Below are 23,440 nucleotides of genomic sequence, written 5' to 3'. Positions count from 1 at the left end.
GCGCCCATTTTTTTGTAATTCTACGTTTTTTAAGTACGCCGCCACGGACATTGAACAGAAACAGCGGTTCGCCTGAGATACGGGAAAGAGTAGCAGGTCCCGACTCGTATATGCCTGCGAGTTTGGCAGATGGACTCTATTGCATACCGTACGATGATGGCGTGATATAGTTTACTTTTTATGCTTGCAATATTATTATTTCTCATGTCTGGATGAGATAATGATGATTATTATTATTATGTATATAAACACACTAGCAGATTGATGCGAGCGTATTTTGAGATTTGGAGAAAATATCCAATCTATTATTAGAGTTTAATGATGGCACACTGATTACACTTTCGAGAAGCCTATTTCAGTCGGCCACTACCCGGTCGGGCAGAAAGTTCTTTAGGGAATTTGTCTTAAGTTTTAAAAAATTACCCCTTAAATGTGTATTTTCACTAATAATAAAGAGCTTTTCAATTCCTGGAACATTATAGTAGCTAGTGAGGATTTTATAGGTTTCAATGAGATTGCCTCTTTGAATGATTAATTGAATGATACTTAAAATATTTTATGTTCGTTGCATTATATATGTAGACAAATTACATACAGATAACATAAATTAAAGAGGCAACGAGAGTAAGCGACTTCCCAGGCAACCCTAGTAAGAAAAAATACATTCTAAAGGGAAGTTTTTATTTAACTACGCAAATAGTGCATAGTTAAATAAAAAATAATACAGATAACAATGACACAATTAAAAAATAAATAAAAAATATGATTATATAATATTGTATTGATCACACGTTATCGAATCTTGAAAGAGCACGGAGAATTTAAAACCCGTTTTTTAGCTCATACGAAGTTCGGTAGCAAAAAGGTGCACAGAATATTAAAAATCTCAATTGTATTTATCGCGAGAAAAATCACGCCCGCAAGATCCATTCAATCGCAGTATAATGCTTTCACAAAAAAATCTATAGAAGCATTTGTATGGAATAAAGGAACGTACAATGAGTCCCCTAGCGCGGGAATTTTAGGGCAAACTTATTGTAGAATTATGCGAAATAAAACAAAGTGCGGAGGTGAAGGTGTGTGGAGTTATACACTTCACTACGTCGAGGGTAAGGGACAAAAAAAGCGTTTAACCTCGCTATACTGCTGAATCTGCTAAAACGCAAGTAAACGCAGTACTGTGTATCTTGTGGGTGGATATTATTCAAACAAATAATTTCGAATTCATTTTTCAACATAAATTACGAATAATATGGTGGCGTTTTACGAGTTAAACATAAAAAAATGGAACATTTAAACGAATTAAAATTTAAAAACAAACTGCTTTAAAAAAAAAATAAGGGGAGCAAATTTCGCAGCCAATGGACACTCATTTGGGTGTGGGTATGGGTGTATTGTCGGCCTATGAGGAAGGAGTAGCATTTTTATTACAGTCAAAAGAAAAAACTAAATCTCTCTATTGTATTAGGACTACTAAAAACTTCGTCATCCAAGAATACTCACATCATTCACTTAACGATAGTGGCGACGTTAGGAAAAAATAATAGACGTTATGATTAGACTTATGACAAGACTAGGTGGAAGATCCTATTCAATTCATAGAAAAAAGGATTTAAAATCGGTAAACCGCTTCAGCATCCCGTGTGACAACGATAAACATAAAATTTTTCCATAAAAATCATCGGGTATCCATAAAATCTTATTTAGACATGTTGCCAGGGCGACAGTTTTATTGGCCAATACCGGAAGACATCATGCCTCGGCCATCTGACGGATTGTCGCAAGTTAATGACTTTCTGTTAAAAATCAAATGTTGACACAAAAATACCTAGGTTTACTTGGTACAGAGCAGGAGACTACTTAAAAATTTATATTTGAAAGCTTTTTAGTTTCATCTCTGCGGCTTAATCTGCGTGTATTTTCTTAAAACTAAAACCCATAGGCGTTGTCTTGCATGATACGTCAAGCGCTAGGATATTAAACAAAGTATAAAAGTATTGACTACAGCGCCATCTACCGGACTGAATTGCTAATCTAAACCATCTGGGGCGCTTCCCAAAGGCATACAAAATACATTAAAATCGGTCCAGCCGTTGAAGATGAGTTCAGTGACTGACGTACATTGGAATTGCATACATATATATTAAGATTTATTTAAACAAGTTCTAGACTCGCCTTTAGGTATAAGTTGCGCTGAAAAACTAAAAATCTACTTGTTGATCGTGTAAACATTGAATACAGAATCGCACAAACACGGCTTTAATAAGAGATTCTTCGAAAGAAGTATTATGTTATGTATGACAAAAATACGAAATAAGGTCATCGCAACACTGTAACATAAAAGACGTGTTCATAAACCTATCAAATTTTATGCCCCAAACTTATAACATGACCATACGAATTTCTTAACTAGCTATTCATTGAATAATTGAATTTATTTATTCACACTTCTTTACATTTATACTACAAAAAATATAAGAGATGTTACGGGTGGCATTTTCACTAACAAGCGATAAGACTGAATGCATAACCAAATCTTATAAAAGATCTTAAACTGAAATAATTCAATTTGTTTAAATAGAAGATGAAGAGAAGAAGAGAGAGATGTAGCTGCCCAGGACACGGGGAATCTTTTTTTTTAACTAAATGTCCGATTATAGTAGTAGTTTTTTTCTTTTTCATATGTACTTTTGTTTTTATTTCACATAGACCGTCAACCCAAGTACTTTGTAACTTTATTAATAACTATTTACCGAACCGAAATACTTATAACAAATTATGGGTATTTAAATTTCGCGGTCCTTCAATAAATTCGGGTATAAAAAGGATTCCTGCATTGTGTCGAGTTGTGCGTGACAATCACAGTTATCAAAGGAGGACAGAAGTTTGATTTAACTTTGTTTATTAGGTAGAAATACTATGTCCATTCCAAGCGGGATATGTGGAAGGCAATACTACTAGAAACTAGCAATCTACTAGTCTTCTCTTAATTGACGGATTCTATTTTTTTTCTTTCTTAATTTCTAAGAGCTTATAAAGTGGGTATTAACGATTTCTTTAATTGTTAATATCTGATTTAATTGACTGATATTGTGATTTCTTTATTATTAAGAAAGTTTTCACCTCTTATTAAGTTTAAATTTAATCTAAGGACGCATGTATAGAATAATAAATTAATAAGTAATTAATATTTAGCCTATGGTCGGACATATTTGCAAATTTTCAAAGTGAAGCCCCCGTCTCAGAAAATTCTAATAAAAACACGTCTTTTTTTAAATATAAAGTTTTTTTTAAAACACAATAAATGGATTAACTAAGTAAGAATTAAGTACAACCCAAGAAAGATTTACAGCGGTTCGGTTCGAGGCCCCGAGTGTAGTCAGGTGTAAAAGTTTTCGATTCTTTTTTCAAAGTTACCCACCGGAAACGTGGTAACAGGATCCCTTATTGTTATCCTTAACGAGATTTGGTCATCGTGTACAAAGTCGTAAATTTCAAAATTCGAACGAGGGAACAATTAGACTTATATTAGTGAAAGATGTGTGTTTAAATATTACGTCAAGTTTGTTTGTTTTTTTGCATTCTTTTGTTTAGCGTATACTGGCGTGGAATTGTATTAGTTGTATCAAAATAGTAATGTGTATCATTGTTTCTAATATTTTAAATAAATTTACTAAAATACCTTATCTTATAAGTAATTGTTTTTTTTTTTAAGTAATTTATCAATTAGACGTATAACATTCTTTCCTTCATATTCTTTCTGCTTTCACTATTCAGCGCATAAAGCATTCAAAAAGTTGTAATAATTTCAATTAAATTCCTTATATTAGTTTCATACTAATACTATAAAAATTGCTTAAATAAAAATGTCTCTTACTTTAACATAAGCAAAGTATTTAAACACCTCGAAAACAGTTTCCAACGAGAGAGGGAAAATTTATGGAGGATATGAAGAGGGTGTCTTGAAGGTGTTGCGTGTAACTTCGTACTTCACCGTACTTTATAACCACTAACATTAATTACGGTAAGTGTAATTAAATTCTTGAATAACTTGGATTTAAGGAAATATTTATTTAACCATATATATTACCTAAGGTCAGATGAGCCTGCCCGTTTAAAAATATCTAATTCCGTTGTCCTATTAAAATCTTGGTTTTAATAATAAGTATTTCTACATGTCCTATAATATTGAATGTTTTAAAAATAAGATTTATTTATGTTTGTATAAGTAACTAAAATAATTAATGTATAATCTGCCATTACAATATCTTTATATATAACTGAACTCCGTTTAGCCAGCCGATTTGAATGATTATACACTAAATTAACATTTCACAAAAATCTTTAAAAACGGTGCAACATACGAAGTTTAATGATTAGTTAACTTATTTTTATAACATATTAACATGTTTAATTTTTTTTATTTTTACTCAAAGGCGTCTTACGCTCAAAGAGCGTATTACTATTGACCAGAGGTCGTAGGTTCGATCACGTTCTTTCTATGTGCCCATTTAACATTAGCTCTAATTCTCCCGGCTTGCTTTAGAACCACAAAGTCGACGGCGTGTTTCAGGCTCAAAAGACCGATCACCAACTTGCATATTAGATTGAAATGATCATGAAATTAAGAGAAATCTCAGATTTAAAAGGTCGTAACGCCACTATTATATTTTAATATAACATTAACTCATACTGAACGGATAATTACGTTAAAATCAGTTAATTAAGAAGGCGTGACTTTCAGCAACGTCACGTTAGGGTGTTTAAAAATATATTTGATGAATGTCCCTTTTTGCTCGCGTGCTCCCAAATACCGCATTAGTTTGACAGACGGAATGTCGGATTTTTTGCACTTGACTGAGTGACGTAAAATTACAGTAGATCCCAAAAACTTTAGGATATTTGATATTATATTTATTCTACTGATATGGCTGAACTTGTTATAGAATTAACATTTTCAAAAGCCTGTAAGTTTCGCTTACATTATTTTGCTCACCTTGGACTAAGATGTATTTATATACCTAGGAATCATTTTAAAAAACAATAAATGTTTTTATGATGATAACACAGCTACAATTAATGTTATGCGAGCCAATACTGTACATTTTGTTTCCAGGGTTTCCCACTTTTATTAGTGAGACAGCTTAATCGTTGACATTAAAAATTCGAGAACATCCGACATTCTTTAGCATGGAATTATAATTTCTTGTACCGACTAGATACCCCGGGCATCTCATCATGCCATTTGTCCTTATTTTTATTGGGCAAAACTCACTGATATCTAGATTAGTTTTCATCACAGCATTCTAACAAACTAACTAGGTCTGAATATAGTTGCTCTCTTCACACAATCAAATCAATTTTCCTTTAGTTTTCATAATTTACGAATCAATGTATTTTTTTTTCTCTTCGTGTTCGCTATGTTTGCCTCAGTGCTTGTCACATTCAATCTTGTATTTTATTTTTAAGAACGAATGTACCGAGCGTTGACAAGCTTTTGTAAACGAGTAATAGAATTTATAATAGCATTAATTTATTTAACATTATATAACCTGAACCAGAAACTGTACAATAGGGTTCAGCAGACATTTAAAGAAACGTGCGAAATCTACCTTTATTGTACGTTATATATAACGGTAGACCTACTGAAATTACAGTTAAATCCTCTCATCAGTAAACAGATGTTATTGAATACCTTTAATTATGTGCGGCGACACAGAAAATGTCACTTCAGATTTAGGAGATTTAATGAATATCGACAAAAACCGTTACAAATAAACTATCGTAGTCATAAATAATCACGTAACTTGTTTACCCTGGCTTCGAATTTAGGAACTTTAGAATGTTCTAGTTTTAAATATATCGACTATTTTTATAAAATCTGAATTATTAATATTACAAATATTTTCTTTTTGTAAGTATGAGGGTACAAAAAAAAGTCTATGAATATAATAAATTCCATTAATCTTATCAAATATCTGATCATTCGATTAGATGATCATGGACACCGATCCCTTTGTGAAAACATACATATAAAACAACGACACGAATTTTTAACAGTTCAAAATTGTAGTATAACTATAATATCCTCGATGTAACATTCGCTCAACGCCTTGAAAGCGACGAAACGAGAGAATGTTGAAGCTGAATTAAAAACCCAAAGCAGTGACGAATACGTAACAACTTAGACAATTTCGGTAAACTACGTCTGCACTAAATCACCCCTGTGACGACGAACGTAATTTGAGACTTAACAAAAAAGCAGCCCATTTCACTCAACAACCCGAGTGGCTAATTAAAAAACACAAACGTGACACGAACAGCAATGTAGATACAAATTTCTCTCGCTCTGAAGAAATTAAGTCGGCCCACGTGTGTGCGTTATCAATTAGCTTCGAGGTTATCACACGGTAGCTATAAAATCGATTCCTTATCGAGCATCGTGCTACGATACGAGATTTATAAACGAAATTTATCGCTTCGATAAGGTCGGCTACCGTTCAAGTAAATAATTCTTGAAGTCTATCAGGTGTTCAAACAGTTCCTGAAACTAACAACTGTGGGTAGTGTCCAATAACAAACCCACAAGTCAAACAGCGCTCAGCAAATATTATTCAATACGGTAAAGAATTTGTTACAATGCCACAGAAGCTGCCAATATTTACTTGGGAACTTAGAAAGGTTATAACGCTTGGTGAAAGGAAAATATTGAAAAGGACACATAATACTTTTCCGACACCGGTATTTGTTTTCTTGTTCTCGACTTATTTACTGTAGGCCTTCGCGGAAACGGAGCTGATAACTTACATATTCCTATTCCACGCTTAAGAAATTGATTATATCAATTGCTACCTGATTATACCCAAAACGTCAACGTTGATCCTGCAAAAATGAAAACGGTTAAACTTAATTCCAACCCTCAGGGGCCGATCTTTATTTGTCGAAATTAAAGGAAAAACAGGGTACGGGGAATTTAAATCGTTCGTTTCAAGAGAGCAATTCCGGAGAGCCGTCGAGGGTCCTCAACGTCGACGGCGGCCGTGCTCGACTTGCACTGTTTACACCCTGCCATCCACCGTCTGCCTATCGCTAAGCATCTATTTAGTGTCATAGCATGCATTTTTCTTACACTTCATACTAAATTATTCTAAAGAAAAGTCCTACAAAATTCAGAAATTCTGAAGTGTTCCCGTGAGTCGGAGTGAAATGCATCAGTTGAATTAATCAAATACGTAGCCATCTTGCCCCATAAATAAAACGATAATGGGCCGAACGTAACCGGGAATTATCGAGTTGGCAGCCGTTCAGAAAATACAGCCCCGTCAGTCACGACGGGAATCATAAAATTTCAACATTGCCGTAAGTAAACAATGGGCAAAAAGAGCAAGGTGCCCATCGGCACCGCCCGCCGGGCTCGCACTCTCAGTCTGCACGCTTATAATAAATTTATAAACATTTGCCTCATAAATTTTATTAAAACCTGAAATCCTGCCAATATAAATTTCAAGGTCCATACATATAAGAATTCGGGCATTTTCATTCGAAATAAACATTTAGTACTCGTCTCTTACAAGTCCATTTCTATTTTTAAGATTCCATCTCGAAACATCCGGGATACGACCTATTTACCCCGGCTTCACTTCATTAGATTCAATTACACGGCCTTCCGAATTTTCGTGTCGGGATTAACTACAGATTCGTAGATGTGTTGACGTCCCGGCTTTCTCGGGGATGGTCAATTAGTTCCACACAAACTAGGCGTGAAATAGCCATGGCTTGATCAAAAAATTAATCAACTTATCAATAGAGGAACGTGACAGTGGCCACGTTTATTGAAATTTGAAAGCAGCGTGATGATAGAACATAATTTGGAATGTTTATAGTATCCAACTTGCATTTTAATAAGCGAAGATATGTTCAAAACTCAGGTAAAAACTCCGAGTGCTGTCATGTATGCTACACTTGACGCTGCGGAGCAAAAAAACTGACGTGAGAATGTTTATACATGCACATAATTCAAAACGTGGGCTGTATAATAAAAAATATTCAATTAATATCCTAACAATCACCGCAGGTTACACATCTGTTTTGAATATAAAATACACAGCGACGCGTCCCCCTCTCGAAACCCCAATAAAACCGAGACACCGAACAAAAAACAAAACAAACAGAAAAAGTGACTACACGTTGAAGATCTTAAATTTTGATCTAACGACCCTGAAGGATCCATTATTATTAATAACCGATGTCTAAATAAAACATACGATCATAAAAAAGGAAGATAAGATTTTTTCCAATACAAGACATTTATTAACACGCCCGAGCGTTGGATCGAGATAAAACAAACATGGCGGTCGGCGCGCGCGCATAAACATTATCGTTATCGTGGGAGGCTGTCACAACACCGGTCATTGGGCGCTTTCTGACACAACGGTGAAAGCTGGAGCACCCCGTACATACGATACTTATCTGTTGCATTTGAAGCCCACGCACGCCATAACATGATATTCCAAGCTCGAATGCCAATAGAAAAGCTTCATCGTTGTCAAGCGATAAACATCCAGTCGAGTACGTAACCAGAAGTCATCATAAATAATCACGCTATTTTGTTTCTACGTGATTTTCAACAAAATGAGAAAGCTCCTAAAGCGCGGACGTTTTAAATCGTTTAAGTAGGAATGTGATTATGCGTTCCATGAATTTTTCAAGATTTACCTTGTTGAGGGCGAAATGGAGGATATTTAAGTTTTCAGCGGTTTTTCTATTTTAATTAACGTCGACAATTCAAGCTCAATATTGTAGATAATATTTTTAATCATCGCTGTAACGAACGTAAAAAGCTATTCAAACATAACAAGGTACTAATATAGTAAAAGGGCTCAAAGCGATTATCAATAAAGCAAAACAACAATAACGAGACATGGGCCCATCAGAGCCATCACGCGGTGCCGACTACCGCGAGATAGATTGCTCGTATTATCCCAACAAGCACCTTTGGATACCGCCTCGAATTGCCGTCAATCAGTCCCAGTCACATTCAATATGTTCACCAATTTCTTTACTATACTCTAAACATAAATTGTTTATCGTTGCAACAGGTGATTAAACACGAAACTAAGATCGCAGATACGGCGAACAATAGCCCATTATTCAAATTCAAATTTGGAATGAAACTAGTTAACTCATTTACTGTGTTATGTTCACATAGAACTCTTTCATCTGCATTTTAAAAAGATTATAAATCTGAATTACGTTAACAAGGGAGTTCCTTTTTTAAAGTATGATTAAGTTGAGGCTAAAACAAACACAGTCCCGCCTTTCAAATTAGAGCGATATAATTCCTTGTAATTTAAAGCTACTGTTGAAAAACGAGACCGGTGCTCTTAATATAATAAGTCACGACACAGTGGCAAACTAACACAATAAAAAAGTATTTAAAACGTATAAAACAACTGCAAATCAAATAAAACATGTGTGGACTCGAAATTTAAATACGAACACTGTTTAAAGTAACACTGTTTTTATACAAAAGCAATAAATGTGAAAAATGTGTATTTTCGAAGTAAATTAATATAATCGCTTCAGGTAAATTGATGAAACAAAAAAGCAATGATGAACCACACCACCCAGACGGTCAGACAACTAAAAATAAGCAAACATTTTCCAATCGTTGTACCCTCGGTTTCCGAGACGGAATTGAATTTGCAAGAAAAAAACGTCTGTATGCCACACCTCACTTCCTCTCACTTTATAGAGAGAAAATTTAAAACACGCTAAACGGGTGTATACAATAAACTTAATAGAGAGCTCTCTCAATTAACCTATAGCCTATATTTTATTTAGAAATACCGACATTTTTTTTAATACATACATTGATAGTTTATTAACATACATTGATAGATTATTAGGCGTTTTATTAATTTATTATTAACAGAAAAGGCCGGCATCGAACTTGCGAGCTCTCTGGCAATGTGAGAGTCATGGGCAGTATCACTTAACATCCAGTGAGTCTACTGCCCGTTTGCCCCGTTACATAAAAAATTCACTATAAACATACCATTATATCTTTTATCTTTATCTACGCCATTCCTACTAAAAGCTAAATGTCAATTAAGTTTCATTTTTTTTTCAAGTTGTAGCTATACTAGTACTTATATGTCTATATGAATAAAATATTGTTTTTGCTCTCTGATGAGAACATTTTCAAAATACGGTATTAGTTACAGACATCACCACCAAATCTCACGAGTAGTAGAGGACGTAAGTATCAATCCTTGGAAACATTATTGAACAATATTTGCATAAACTTGTTTTCTTTTGTCCAAGTCGTGACTTTTGCCCACAAGCACGCATGTCCCAAACTCACGAACCAACTGAGATGTAATCTGAGAACTGCGACACACGATCCCTTCTATTTCTTTTTGTGGCGACAGCACGAAATAGTTAATGGTAAGATGTGGAGGTCCGTTTCATTTAAATTAAACTTCGCAACTGAGATATAATGATGATTTTAGACCTAAGACTACTACTAGCAATAATTCAACTTTTACTATGAAACAGATTTAGATTATAAGACAGGACCATTTAATACCTAGACTAGTACATGTGCTATCTATAAAGGCTCTATAGACTTATTAAATAAATCGGATAGATAATGTTATAATTTCTCGTCTCATTCTGTCGAATCGGTTGTATCCTGTGATTAAAAGAGACAGCGTTAAAAATCAATGTTTTGTAATATGTAATAAGACTGGTATATATTCATGGGGATACTACATGATTTATAATTGATCAATTAAGATTTCATACTATGTATTAGATACATTATGGTTAATTATAGATTTTCTATACATGTGTCTTCACTAAGACATCATGGAATGATCTGGAATGATATGATCTAGCTTAACTTATAATAAGTAATTTAAGTTTAACCTAATTTTCTGAAAAGGTAAAGGTTAATTATAGAAATTATGAAATGCAGTCATGGCCTAGTGGTTTCAGCATGCGATGCTCATTACTGAGGTGGTTCGTTCCCCGGCACCAATGTACTTTCTGTCTATGTGCTCATTTCAACATTCGCTCGAACGGTGAAGGAAAACATCGTGAACCGGCTTGCCTCACACCCAAAAAGTCGCCGACGTGTATCAGGCACAGGATAGTTTAATCACTGGCCTATTCGATTTACAAATTATCCTGAGAACAGATACAGAAATCTGAAACCTAAAAAGTTTGTGGCGCCACTGAATTATTTAGTTTAAATTTTAAAAATAGAATTAAAGACGTAAGTTAATTCTATTTTTCCCAAATCCACATGCAACCGTAACAAATAGTTACGAGCGGTTAAATAAACGTTGCACCCATTAATGCTGAAGGTGCCCAGAGCGTTGGTATGTTAACTGAGCCAGAAATAAAGTTAACCCGATTGCGGGAACCAAATGCAGCGACACGTGGAAATCGTAATAAATCGAACGACGGTATATGTATTGGATAGTAATAATGACCTCGGTAACAAAATGTTTGTTCACTAGCACCTTAGAAGGATTTCGACCAATATTTGTATTGTACGACGCCCCAAAAATATTCTCCCAGCAACATTTTTTCTTATTTTTAAAAGAACAGGGTGCAAACGGGCAGGAGGCTCACCTGATGTTAAGTGATACCGCCGCCCATGGACACTCTCGATACTAGAGGGCTCGCGAGTGCATTGCCGGCCTTTTAAGAATTTGTACGCTTTTTTCTTGAAAGACCCTAAGACAAATTGGTTCGGAAGACTTCAGAGGACAGCTGGTTCCAGGTGGTGGTGTGCGCGGCAAAAACTGCCTTCAATAACGCGCAGTTGTGGAACGGCGGACGTCGAGGTGATACGGGTGGAATTTCATATTCTACCTCGACGTCCAATGATGAAACTCCTTAACTGCAGGTGCAGGTATTAATCCGAATTAATAATTAATTAATTACTCTAGCGAAGAGAAATAACGGAATCAAGTACCTAAAATATATCACAAAAAATTTACTAAATTTATAAATAAAGAAACCTTATTATCCTATAAACGGATTAATTATATCTCGGACGGTTAACTAGAAATAAAAACTAATAGGGATTTAAATTTAAAGATGCGGGTCCCGAGACGCACGCCGCAGGAGGCATAGCCGACGGAGCCATGACTGGCTACATCCTAACTTCACGCTGAGATACATACGAATTCACTTCCAAGCATGTTCACTTCATCCTCGATCAATTCACGTCAGATGCCCGTCACATGTAAACATAAGCCACAGAAGGTCAAACAGAACCTTAATAAATAATGCAACGCATAAAGATATCACGGTGCTTTTGTTTAAATGTGCCAAATTCCCGCTGAGTTGCAACGACGGTGGTCCTTCGATAAGCTACGATCGAAGGCAAACTTCCTAAAGATTTTAAGTAAACAACCTATCTGATATGAGTCATGAAATGTTTCTTTTTTAGTTAACTTTAGAATTATGGGTTCCGTCGCACATTGCATTAGCAGTAAACTTCAAGATAGACATAAATCTTAGGACACGATCGACGATAAACATAAAGTAGGCATTCGTCGATTCCCGCCAGTGGCCAATAAAACCTTATTATTTAGAAGCTCATAACAAGGTTTACAGATCATAAAATGCGGTTCACCGCATCCTCTCTAGCAAATAATATTTCTTTGTCCACCATCGCAACGTTATGTCAAGTGGCAAGAGGCGAGTCTTCATTTAGAGGCATATATGATGGATGTGTTCGAGTGGCAGCCATATCCGGTGCAAGCAAATTTAACTTGAAATAGGCTTGTTTATTCAGGGGTGCAGTGAACCATCAAGCTTTAGTAGTAACAACATCGACCGCGTTAAATTCTTCAATACTGTCATAATGCCCAGTTTAATTGCTTTCTTACGAACCCATTAAAATTGAAAGTGGCTACAGTTCAATATTTTTATGCGTTTACTATTTTCATTTTAACTGGAACGCCATTAAAGTTCATTTATTACCAATTGTAACGCTCAAACGTAATTAGATTAGTTAAAGTATGGAATAAATTAAAAAACACCGTAACACCAAGTTACACCAATAAAAATAAAACGAAATTAATTGGAGAAATTCAAATTTGATTAGAAGTAACCGGACTATATACATGTTCAGTCAATTTACTGTGAAGAGATTTTTTGCTGTTTCCTTGAATAAATTTCATTTATACGAATCGCTGCGGGACTAGTGTCCCAATAGAGAGCACGGCATTCAAATTTTGTCCTTTATTTATGGCCTGCTATTCTTTTCAAACTGTATGATTTACAACCGGGGTAACAAAGCGAGCCTTATTATGACGTGCTGGCTGCCCTGCATTGTGCCAGAGTATTTTATTCGTTTAATTGTGTTCTGTTTGTTTGTTTTGGGTCCTTCTCCCTAAACGGTGCATTGTCGCGTTGCTGTGACAATTGACAGTACCATATTTCACGCTCCTTAATTGTGACAATGCTGAATATGAAAAGCTCACACTGTGGTATTTCGGCTATCGCTTTCTAATTTCGAGCTTTTGGCTACTAATGACCACTAATAGTGTTTACCTAGATTTCCACCAAACGAGTTTGATGTTGAATTAACTTTGATCCATGGATGTGAGCTTATCGTGTTGTTAACGAAGTGAAGAATTGTATTTGGTATTGATAGTGGTATATCGTGTTTAGAGCTGATTAAGAAGGCAGATGTTAAGTGATAGTGTACATACTTAGAGGCAGTAAGTATGAGGCCAGCGTGAGTATAGTAAACGGCTACCTCACATATTTGCGTAGGGGGCAATGGAGGGGCGCGTGTGTGGTCCTACCCACGCGTAAATAACATTTTTATACTATTCATATGGACTCTGTGGAGAGTTGACTCACATTGGATACGTAAATATATTTCATTTCTCAGTTCCTGTAAGTGCATTCAACGATTTAGATAAGGTAACACAAAACCATTGCGAAGATAAACCTACTTACTGCGATGTCATAAATAACGGCGCACACTCGAATAATGCACGCGAAACTGACAATAGTGTTATTATACATTTTATTTACTTTGCAGTCACGTGTCTCCCACCAAACGCCCATTCAATTATGGCGCATAGAAAACAAAATTGTCATAGCGTAATCCCTAATGGGACGTTTCTGAATAGAATAAACACTGGCATTGAATTAAGTACTGTGGCATCGCGACAGGAGTCCCAATATTTTTATGTGGCGTGCGGTGACACGCGGAGACAATAGTTAATAAAAACGAACGCTAGCGTGGGATAGTGTCCCTTCATAAACAGTCGTAAATAAAGTATATTATTTTTGGTAAATTATATTAGTAATATTAATTAAGAAATTTATTGTTCTAGTCCCAACTATCGGAGTTACTGATCTAAAATTATCGAGTTTAATGTGTCCCTTTCACTGTCTACATAGGTATGTTTTAATTGCGTTACTTTGTTTGTTTAACTATTTGTCTTATGTAGTTTTGCACTTGCAATAAAGTGTTTGGTTTAATAGGAAATTGGTTGCCTAAAAGAGATCGCTCGATACAGATCTTCCTTCACTAGTATAAAACTCTAAACAGAACTAACTTAAGCGTACGACCAGGCTCCAGAAGATAAATCACTCCTTATATATGGAAATTGTATTCGTCTTATCAACAAACTCCCATAAGAAGTTAGATAATTATCACTGAATGAATTCAAAGCTATCGTTTTACGTAAATTAATCAATAAATTTTTTGACGGATATTTAAATGATTATAACCCTTGGGATTGATTTGCTCCAGTTCAAACGATTTTATATGACTCAAAACTTAGCGATTAAAAAGAGTGGCGGAGAGTTTCTTGCCAGTTATTCTGGCCGACTCTATGCCCTTGACTTGTGAATGTAAATTTAGAATTTATAATCTTTTCTGATGACGTTCATAAGTGTACCTACTTGTTTACCTAAATTAATAAAATTATTTTGAGTTTGATAAAACCGCCAGTTTTTATTTATTTATTTTAATTGTACTGCATACTTGCATCTAACTAAAATAACTATATAATACTTTGCAATCTTTGTCTAATGATGAATACCTAATGAAAATCAAGGTATGTTTGTGTGCTGTATTTATTAAATTAATAAATGAATTTAGTAGAATAAGCGTTCAACTTTATAAATATATACTAAAAATACTACTAAGAATGCTATTTCTGTATGGTCAGTCGGCATCATTTATCATTGTCAGATTTTAAACTAAGCTAAACTGGATTCAAACTGACTCGTCAACGGTGGCATGTGATGGACATTTCGTGACGGTCTGCGTCAGCTTGCCGAGAGAAGGGTATGCTGACTGACCGTTTGCCCCTTACTTCCACATCATCTACGGGTCAGAGGAAATTAACGTACGTTAATCCATCAGTTAGAAACATTTAACTTGACAACTCGATGTATAACACATTTGAAATTCCCAGAACTCTTAAATATAACTTTATTAACCCAAAAATTATCTCTTTTATGCAGAGACACGGCTAAAACCAAAAAAACCGAAAACTACTTCCAAAATTAAGCACTTTTGTCCAGCTTAAAGTGCTTTCCATAATAGATCAAGGTGCTTTTGTTGCTTAACACTAGTCCCTACACATTAGCACGATTAACCCTATAAGCGCTTACTACCACGCTTCAAGTTGCTGTTCAGCGATACTCGACTGCTGTCATATACTTAGACTATTAAATTCGCGTTTATTCCAACATCGAGGTAGGTTTGAGAGGATCATATGGTCTATACACTTCAATACATCTTGTTCTACTCTCAGCCATTGTCTCGCACTCCCTACGTCCCGTGAGACGTCGTGCTCTCACAAGTGATTATCTCCGACACTATATTGAAATTGGAAAATTTTCTAACATTTTCTATAGTAACGATGCATTTTTAAAATGTGTGAAATTCTTATAGCAATAGATTAAAAACGTTTCCTGTTTGATTTTGATCTTTTTGATGATTATTCTCGACTTTTTTCTTGTATATTTTTATATTTTTCTGTTAAAAAAAAAAATTATGCAATATTTTTTTTTGGCTACCTAAAATCATTTTAAAATTTGTATGTAAAACCAAATTCCCGATCGAATTAAACAATTTGTTGGCGAGTACAGCCCCGTGACAAGCGCCCGCGCATCATTGATCGATCGGAGCTTTTTGTCGCGTTGACGTCTCCATCCATTCTGGGCCAAATTGCCGGGCTAACACAAAACTCGGGTCGTGATCGAACGAACTATTATTTTGAATAAAACCAACTATCAATCATTCGAAATGCATTTTCTCTATTTATTGTTTGTTACCTTGATGTATTGGCTTCGTGACTTTCATTCAACAGAGCTTTTCACTGAAACGTGAGAGAATGTCATTTGCCAATTGCTTAGCTTTACTTTTACTAGTCAAAATAAATATACAAGTATGAACGCCATCTATCGGTAAGGGGTATAACTGTTAAAGGTATTATTAATTATCAATTTCACAAGCAAAAAGTCCGTTTCAGAAAGTAAAAGAAGATTAAACTTTGAAAGTATCACATGTCTACTTACTAACGACACCAATACAATATTGTGAACACATATGTGCGTAACAAAAGATATATCGCAAATTATTTTTCTATCTCTATCTCTCTAGTACATAAAAGACCGGGTGAAGAGGAATTTGACTGGGGTAAGGCACTTACCCCAGTCAAATTCCTCTTCATTAAAAAGCAGCTCCTATTAAAAATAATTAATAAACTGCAAACTAACCACAAATTCAAATCGAAACAAATCACCAAAAGGACGCAACCTTCGGAAATTGGTTTTATATAGAATATTTTATATCCATAGAATAAATAAAATCAAAATATTTTAGATAATCTATAAGACATTATTAGAAGGTAAGATTAAATGCGTCACAGACAATACATGTAGTCGGTATCACTCTATGAAATCTGTTGTCTATGTAAAAAATTCACTTAACCTCTTTAAGACACGATACAAATTTGGGGCATAAACAGATTCCATAGACTATGAGATACGAGACATTTATGAGATATTATGACACGCATTGTAAGCAAATTGGCCGCGCGGAGCTTCGTTTTATTTATAAACATCTATTTATTCAGCTGAAGTCTGACCTGGATTGTCATTCTGTTTGTTTTCTAATGGCTATGTTTAATCATATTTGGAAATCTATGAACCGCGACTCGCCTTTGTTTCTGTCTGCAATAGGGACCAGGTGTTTATCTAACATCTGACAAGCGATTTATTAAGTTAACTGTATAGGTATATTTGGGGGTTTCAAGAATAATAATAGCAAATAGGGTCGCGCAAAATTTTATTATAGAATTTAATATATTTCTTGAAAAACTAATAATCTATAGAAAGAGTCACACTCAAAGTTCTTACTTAATTTATTCAGAGTAGCTTTTAAAAGAATGTTTATCACATTGAACATTTTTTTTAAAGCTGAAGGATTCCCATAATCAATCAGACAAAAACAAAACAAAATCGTAGCCAAATACTACGCTAGACTACTACCACTGGATCGATAGAATGAAGAAGGACCTACTGCAGCTGAAATTCGGCGGAAGATGGCACAGAGCAGGGAGCGCTGAAAATTTTTAGGTAGAGCCAAAGAATTGAGTGTGAGTAGGTATTACAATAGCCAACAAATTCTTTACTGAATATTAGAGATAGGAAACCGGGCGACTCTAAGTACGGCTGAGAGTAATTCAAAGGCAATAAAACGTAGGAATTAAAAAAAACATGTCTCAATATTTATGTAATGTATCTCTTCCCTCAAATCGAAATCCTACATACTTCATATTTCAAACTAAACAACCTACCCTCTATAAGATACTTAAGAGAGAATACTCCATGGATTGAATTATGAAAAACAGAACTCATTAATTTACGCTCGACTGCTATCCGCAGCCGCTATACCTAATTGAAATCGGGTCGCATATTCATTCAATAATCCAAGCATAATACACGTTAGTAATGCTAATTCTAGCGTCGGCTTACTTCAAGTGCTTTCAACGTAACTAGATAGAAACAATATTCTTCTATTGTCTACTCGAAACAAATTATTTCAATATCTGTTGATTTTTGTTTTGATTGGCTAAAACTTAAAAAATACGGAATGTAAAATCTACCGTGTTGTAGTTATATTCTTATATAAACCAACCTTTTTCGATTGCTATTAAAATTTGAACTGCAGGACCAATATGGGTCGAGGAAATTCGCGTACTATACCACGATACCCGAATATGAGTAACACGATTTGAAATAAAGATACAATTTTTGAGTATCAAAATATTAAAATTCAAAATACAAATAAAATGACATAAGGAACCATAATGATTCATGATTTATAAAAATGAATGTTGATTTTGATTTTTCTTTAATTATAAAATGTAATATTACATTACATTGAAATTCTTAATTATGATTGGAAATTAAATGTATTAATAGTTATATTTTTTTTTTTAATGCATGCACATATTATGTAATAATTATTCATATGTTATATTTGTTTATTTATTATGGAAATAATAATACATAAAATCAAGTACATTCGCGCCTTCTAATCACACGTTAAGCAAGCTTAAAAAGCCGTGGATTACACGTGGAGGGATTAAATCCAAAATTTATTTAGGCCCTCTTTATTTACATAAAAAATAGTTACGCCCATATTTATATAGAGATGTTTATTCATTGTTAATAAGAACCGTATGGCGCGTTAATAACGTTTATTAGAATAACAAAGGCGTCCGGATGCGTTTATTCAAAATACAGAGAGGATAAGGCACGCAGTATTGGCATAGGTCAGACTCCTAAAGGTAATGATAACGTGACAAATTTCTTAGAAAAGAGATTATATTCTTTAACTCAACAAAGGAACAGCATAGATATTTTCACAATTACATAATAATATTCACAAATCTTTGTACAAGAAATATATATAACGTCATCAAAGAAACATAGGTATGCAACGCTCTTTTCTTCTGTAAAATTGATCAATGTAACATCAAGTCGGTTACTTTATTCAGTCCCTACTTAAAAAAGCTCCCGTTTTAAGCATTGACATAATTAGCTAAGCTAACAACATCTCAGTTTTAGATTTTTCTAATATGTATGTAGTAAACGAATACATCAACTAATAGCGTGTATTTTTATCAAGCTCCCTTTCTCACTCTCTCCAACTCCACTTTTCTTCGACAAAAACGCTGCACATTTTTGTGACGTTTCATAAGTTAAAATTTTTACCCTCGTGTTTTTTTTTTTTTTTTTTTTATAGAACAGGGGGCAAACGGGCAGGAGGCTCACCTGATGTTAAGTGATACCGCCGCCTTTATACGTGTGCCTTTACAGAGTTCAACTTAAAAAAACCAATTTGGAAGGTAGAGAACATTTTCATTTAGCAATTTCGTATAGGTATATTTTTAATTCTGGGACTGATTTACCTTGATTATTTAATACTTATGTATAGTAAGTAAAAATTCATTAGTGCCATAGAATAAGATTATACTTAATTCCATATCCAATAGAAAAAGTATATTTTTACATTAGTATAGTTTATTTTAAATTTATGTCCCACATTAGCCTTCCTAAAATTATTATGATCAAATTGCCCCATGTAGGGCGTGAGGACCGCGTTGGGAAACACTGCCCTAGACCTATGTGCGAACCCGTTCCGTTAAGACACAAGAATCAACTTATATGTGTTTATATGCCGCAAAACGGATGTTAAAAGCTAGCGTGTCTACAATGAAACCTTACACATACATATTGTATTACATTTTTTTAAACGAAATCTAAAACTTATAAAAAAGATCTCCTTACCATTTTATAATCACCTGTTATAACTGTTTTATTCTATTTTGACCATGATTTGGAATACACAGTTACAAATGTACCTGTTCAATCGGTCAGGGAATAGATTAATTTGGGCACCATTCAATTATTTCTTTTAACAGATAGACGAGACGCGAACTACTCGAAAAGTATGTTAATCTGAATATAAATAAAAATGAGTTGTAAAATATTTTGCTAAGCTCAAAACTCGAAGACGGATGGATAATTCGAGTTTTTTTTATTTTTTATTATTTCTTGAACTCAGTAGACGGAGGTTGTTATGGAGAGAAAACTTTTATATAAATTTAGTTTTATTTAACACTGGTTTTTAATCTATAAAAGCGACAAGTAATTATGTGGTAGCTAGCAAAATGTTCCAAAGGTAAATTGAAATTATCGGGACTTGTAATAAATTCGCGATTATATCAGTGTAAGGAGATTTTATTTAGATCCTATTTGCGACATAAAATGGAGTTTCTTCGAATAGAAAACCAAAGTCCTATATCATGCTAATGAATAGGGCCCAAACAATACAAATCTTTATACAAAAAAATAGTACGTTTAAACTGCTAATGAACATAGTTACTGTTATCAGAAACTATATACATATTGAAACGGATTCTAGGAATATAACGAATTATCCCTCCCATCATATTCCGTTATGAATTTGTTTATTTTTTAATTGTCTTCTTCTCTTATTTTATGGAAAAATGTGTCCTAACCAGGACTAACATAGAAATTCTCCTATGGTAAAAATTTACAAAAAATTGATTTAGAACTAGTAAAGTTATACTGCATTCAAACTAAAAAAGCAACAAAAATTGCAACAAACTTATCTTAAGCTTAGACTTGTAAATCAAGGCGATTTATTCGTTTTTCAGTAATATATTGTCACAAACAAAACTGCAAAGTATGTTTACTTACAAATCTTTGGAGTTAAATGTATAATGTCATTAAGAAAGATTTATAACGACAATTGAAGTGGTAAAGGGCTCTGTAAGTGGAGCAGTCATTGTTGACGAGTCGTAACTCGTAGTTCTCCGTAGTAGTTGAATAGATTCAAATTTAAACAAAAGCGCAGATGGCCATTGTGACAGAGATAGATGTTTGTCAAAGGCGACAAAAAACTAATGATACCTGCTCGCAAGTTTCACCTATTCTCTACGTTTTTAATTTAAGCCTTAACAGGCAACATTTGTAAAAATTATTTGTTACATTTGCATTTTGTTACATATAATAAAATAAACATTTTATATTCCATTTTTGGGATTTAGGTTAACGAATGAAAAAAGAAAGATATATATAAGCCACAGAGCAATACAGGCAACTTTAAATGACTTATGCACATGTAGCTAACAGCTTTAAAACATATCAAGATAACAAATCAACTTCATCGAACAAATATTATTTGTAGTTAAACTACAGAAAATAAACAATTGCAAATATTGAACTTAATAAACCTTTAAAATTTTAAAAAACTCTATAAACTTATTACTGAATTTCAAAATAGTGCCGTAAATTTATTGACGATATCAGTATTCATAATAACGTTATAAATAAACATTGCTTGTTTTATAATATAATTAATTTATATTCAACATTGTTAAACAAATATTCTTCTAACGTCTTGTGAATATTTTAAAACGAAATGTTAGCTCATACTAATCCTATTAACATATTTCACTCCATTTTGTACCTTACAATGTTGGATTAAGGTAAAAAATCGACGAGCTAAATGCTTAATAGCTGTTCACCACACGACGCATTTTGAGAAAAGCTTATTTTGTCACCTTCGAATAATAAAAACGGGAAACTAAGACCAGACCATAGATAACGATCGGCGTCTTTACGACAAAAATTGGCGTGAAATAAAATTAGGATTAACATTGGATGGTCAAACTTTTTTTATAATTTATTTACTTTTTATACTGTATATTATATTTTATTTCGCATATAACAATTTAATTCTCTTTAACAAAACGATTTTATTATTTGGAACTTGAAATGGACTCAAAATCTATCAAACTATAAGGTTGTTTTACTTAAATAGGTCACGGTGACTACTTTTCAATTAAAGGTATGATGCTTTCATATTTCTATTTAGGATTGTGTTTAAAAGTAAAGAATTGTGCCAAATTCCAGTGGTTACCAAATATTAATTAAATAAAGTTCTACCAACAATGGTTTTGAAATGATTTTTGTATGTAACTTTGATAAAAAAAAAATATTTCATAAAAAAGCAATTCTTGTATAGTGTTCTTCAAAGAACTAACCTAACGCAGCAACTCATGACACATAATGAAAAAGCAAATGATTTCAGTATTTAATATGTTTGGATTTTTTATAAAGACTGATACAATATTTAATCCTAAATCATCTTTATCAACCGATATCAACCTTATCAAGCCAATGATAACTGGATGTTAATATACATCATCGGTTAAATAAATTCTACTTCATTGCCTTTTTTAGACAAATAAAATCTGATTTAACTTTACAAGATATTCCAAAATTAAGAATACACTACAGTAGCTCTGTTGATTCGACACATGTTGGATTGGTGAAGTTTAAAATTAATTTTCAATACCTAAGCAGCCACATACATATTAATGTTTTATAGTATAGTATGTAGTCAACTGAATAAATAACTTTACAACAAAATATACCTTTACTATATTAAAATATCTTAAGTGAAAAAGGCACCTTATAAATTTAAGAATTTAATATATATATATATATATATATATTATATATATCTATATTATTTTCATGATTTATAGCATGGATTTAGATTAAAACAGATGGTGTGTAATTATGATGATTAAAAATGAGTTTTTATGTTGTTACAAGCATAATGAAAATAATAAAAACATGATATCTGCAATTCCTCGATAATTCACTATTTTGTTACTTACCTAATAATCTCAATACTTCTGCACTACTAAGATAGACGTTGAGATGTGCAAAACATGATGGAAGCAAAAGAAGAAACGCCAAAAACATCATTTTCGTAATGTCTTTCAATCAGAACAAGGTCCTTTAGATTTGAATGAAAGATTCACCGGCACATTTTGATTCACATTTTCAAACACCGTCCAACATTGCGTTCTCTGATCTCAACGATTCAAGATACACTCGATTAACGTATAAATTATAATACAATAACGATACAAAGACCTGAAATGCACTGTTTTATGTAGAAAGTCCATAGATTTATTAAAGCAAACCTTTAAACTACTCCAAATCAAGAAAATTACGATAGTAAACAATCAAAATGCAATACTAAATTACCGTATGAAACCGGCACCACCACCCACAAGCATGCTCAAAACTAAACTAAATGGTAAAAATTCTATTTTTGATAGTACAAATGCAGCACTGAATTGACACTGACAGTTAACACACAAAATGACAACACACAAAAGGGAAGGAGTAATGTAGCCATTATTAATATTATATTTTAAAAAATGATGTATAATTCCAAATGAAATTTGTACTGACTAGTTTTTTTTTAAATGTTATTTTGAATATTAATACTTTGCTATAACCCAAGACTGACAATGGAAAGCAC

At 33.5% G+C, this 23,440-nt stretch overlaps 1 protein-coding gene across 1 annotated transcript in view; it reads right to left on the bottom strand.

Moving 5' to 3' along the window:
• The window catches only part of LOC111000954 (tyrosine-protein kinase Drl), a 36,723-nt gene extending 13,501 nt beyond the window's left edge, over positions 1–23,222 (bottom strand). The window contains exon 1 of the mRNA XM_022270571.2: positions 22,785–23,222. Within this exon, the coding sequence (XP_022126263.2) occupies positions 22,785–22,875 (91 nt within the window). The 5' untranslated portion in view covers positions 22,876–23,222. The remainder of the gene's footprint in view (positions 1–22,784) is intronic.
• Between the last annotated feature and the right edge of the window lie 218 nt (positions 23,223–23,440).

Source organism: Pieris rapae, chromosome 20 (genome assembly GCF_905147795.1).
Source record: "Pieris rapae chromosome 20, ilPieRapa1.1, whole genome shotgun sequence".
NCBI classification, from domain to species: domain Eukaryota; kingdom Metazoa; phylum Arthropoda; class Insecta; order Lepidoptera; family Pieridae; genus Pieris; species Pieris rapae.
This window is presented reverse-complemented; position numbering and strand designations above follow the sequence as displayed.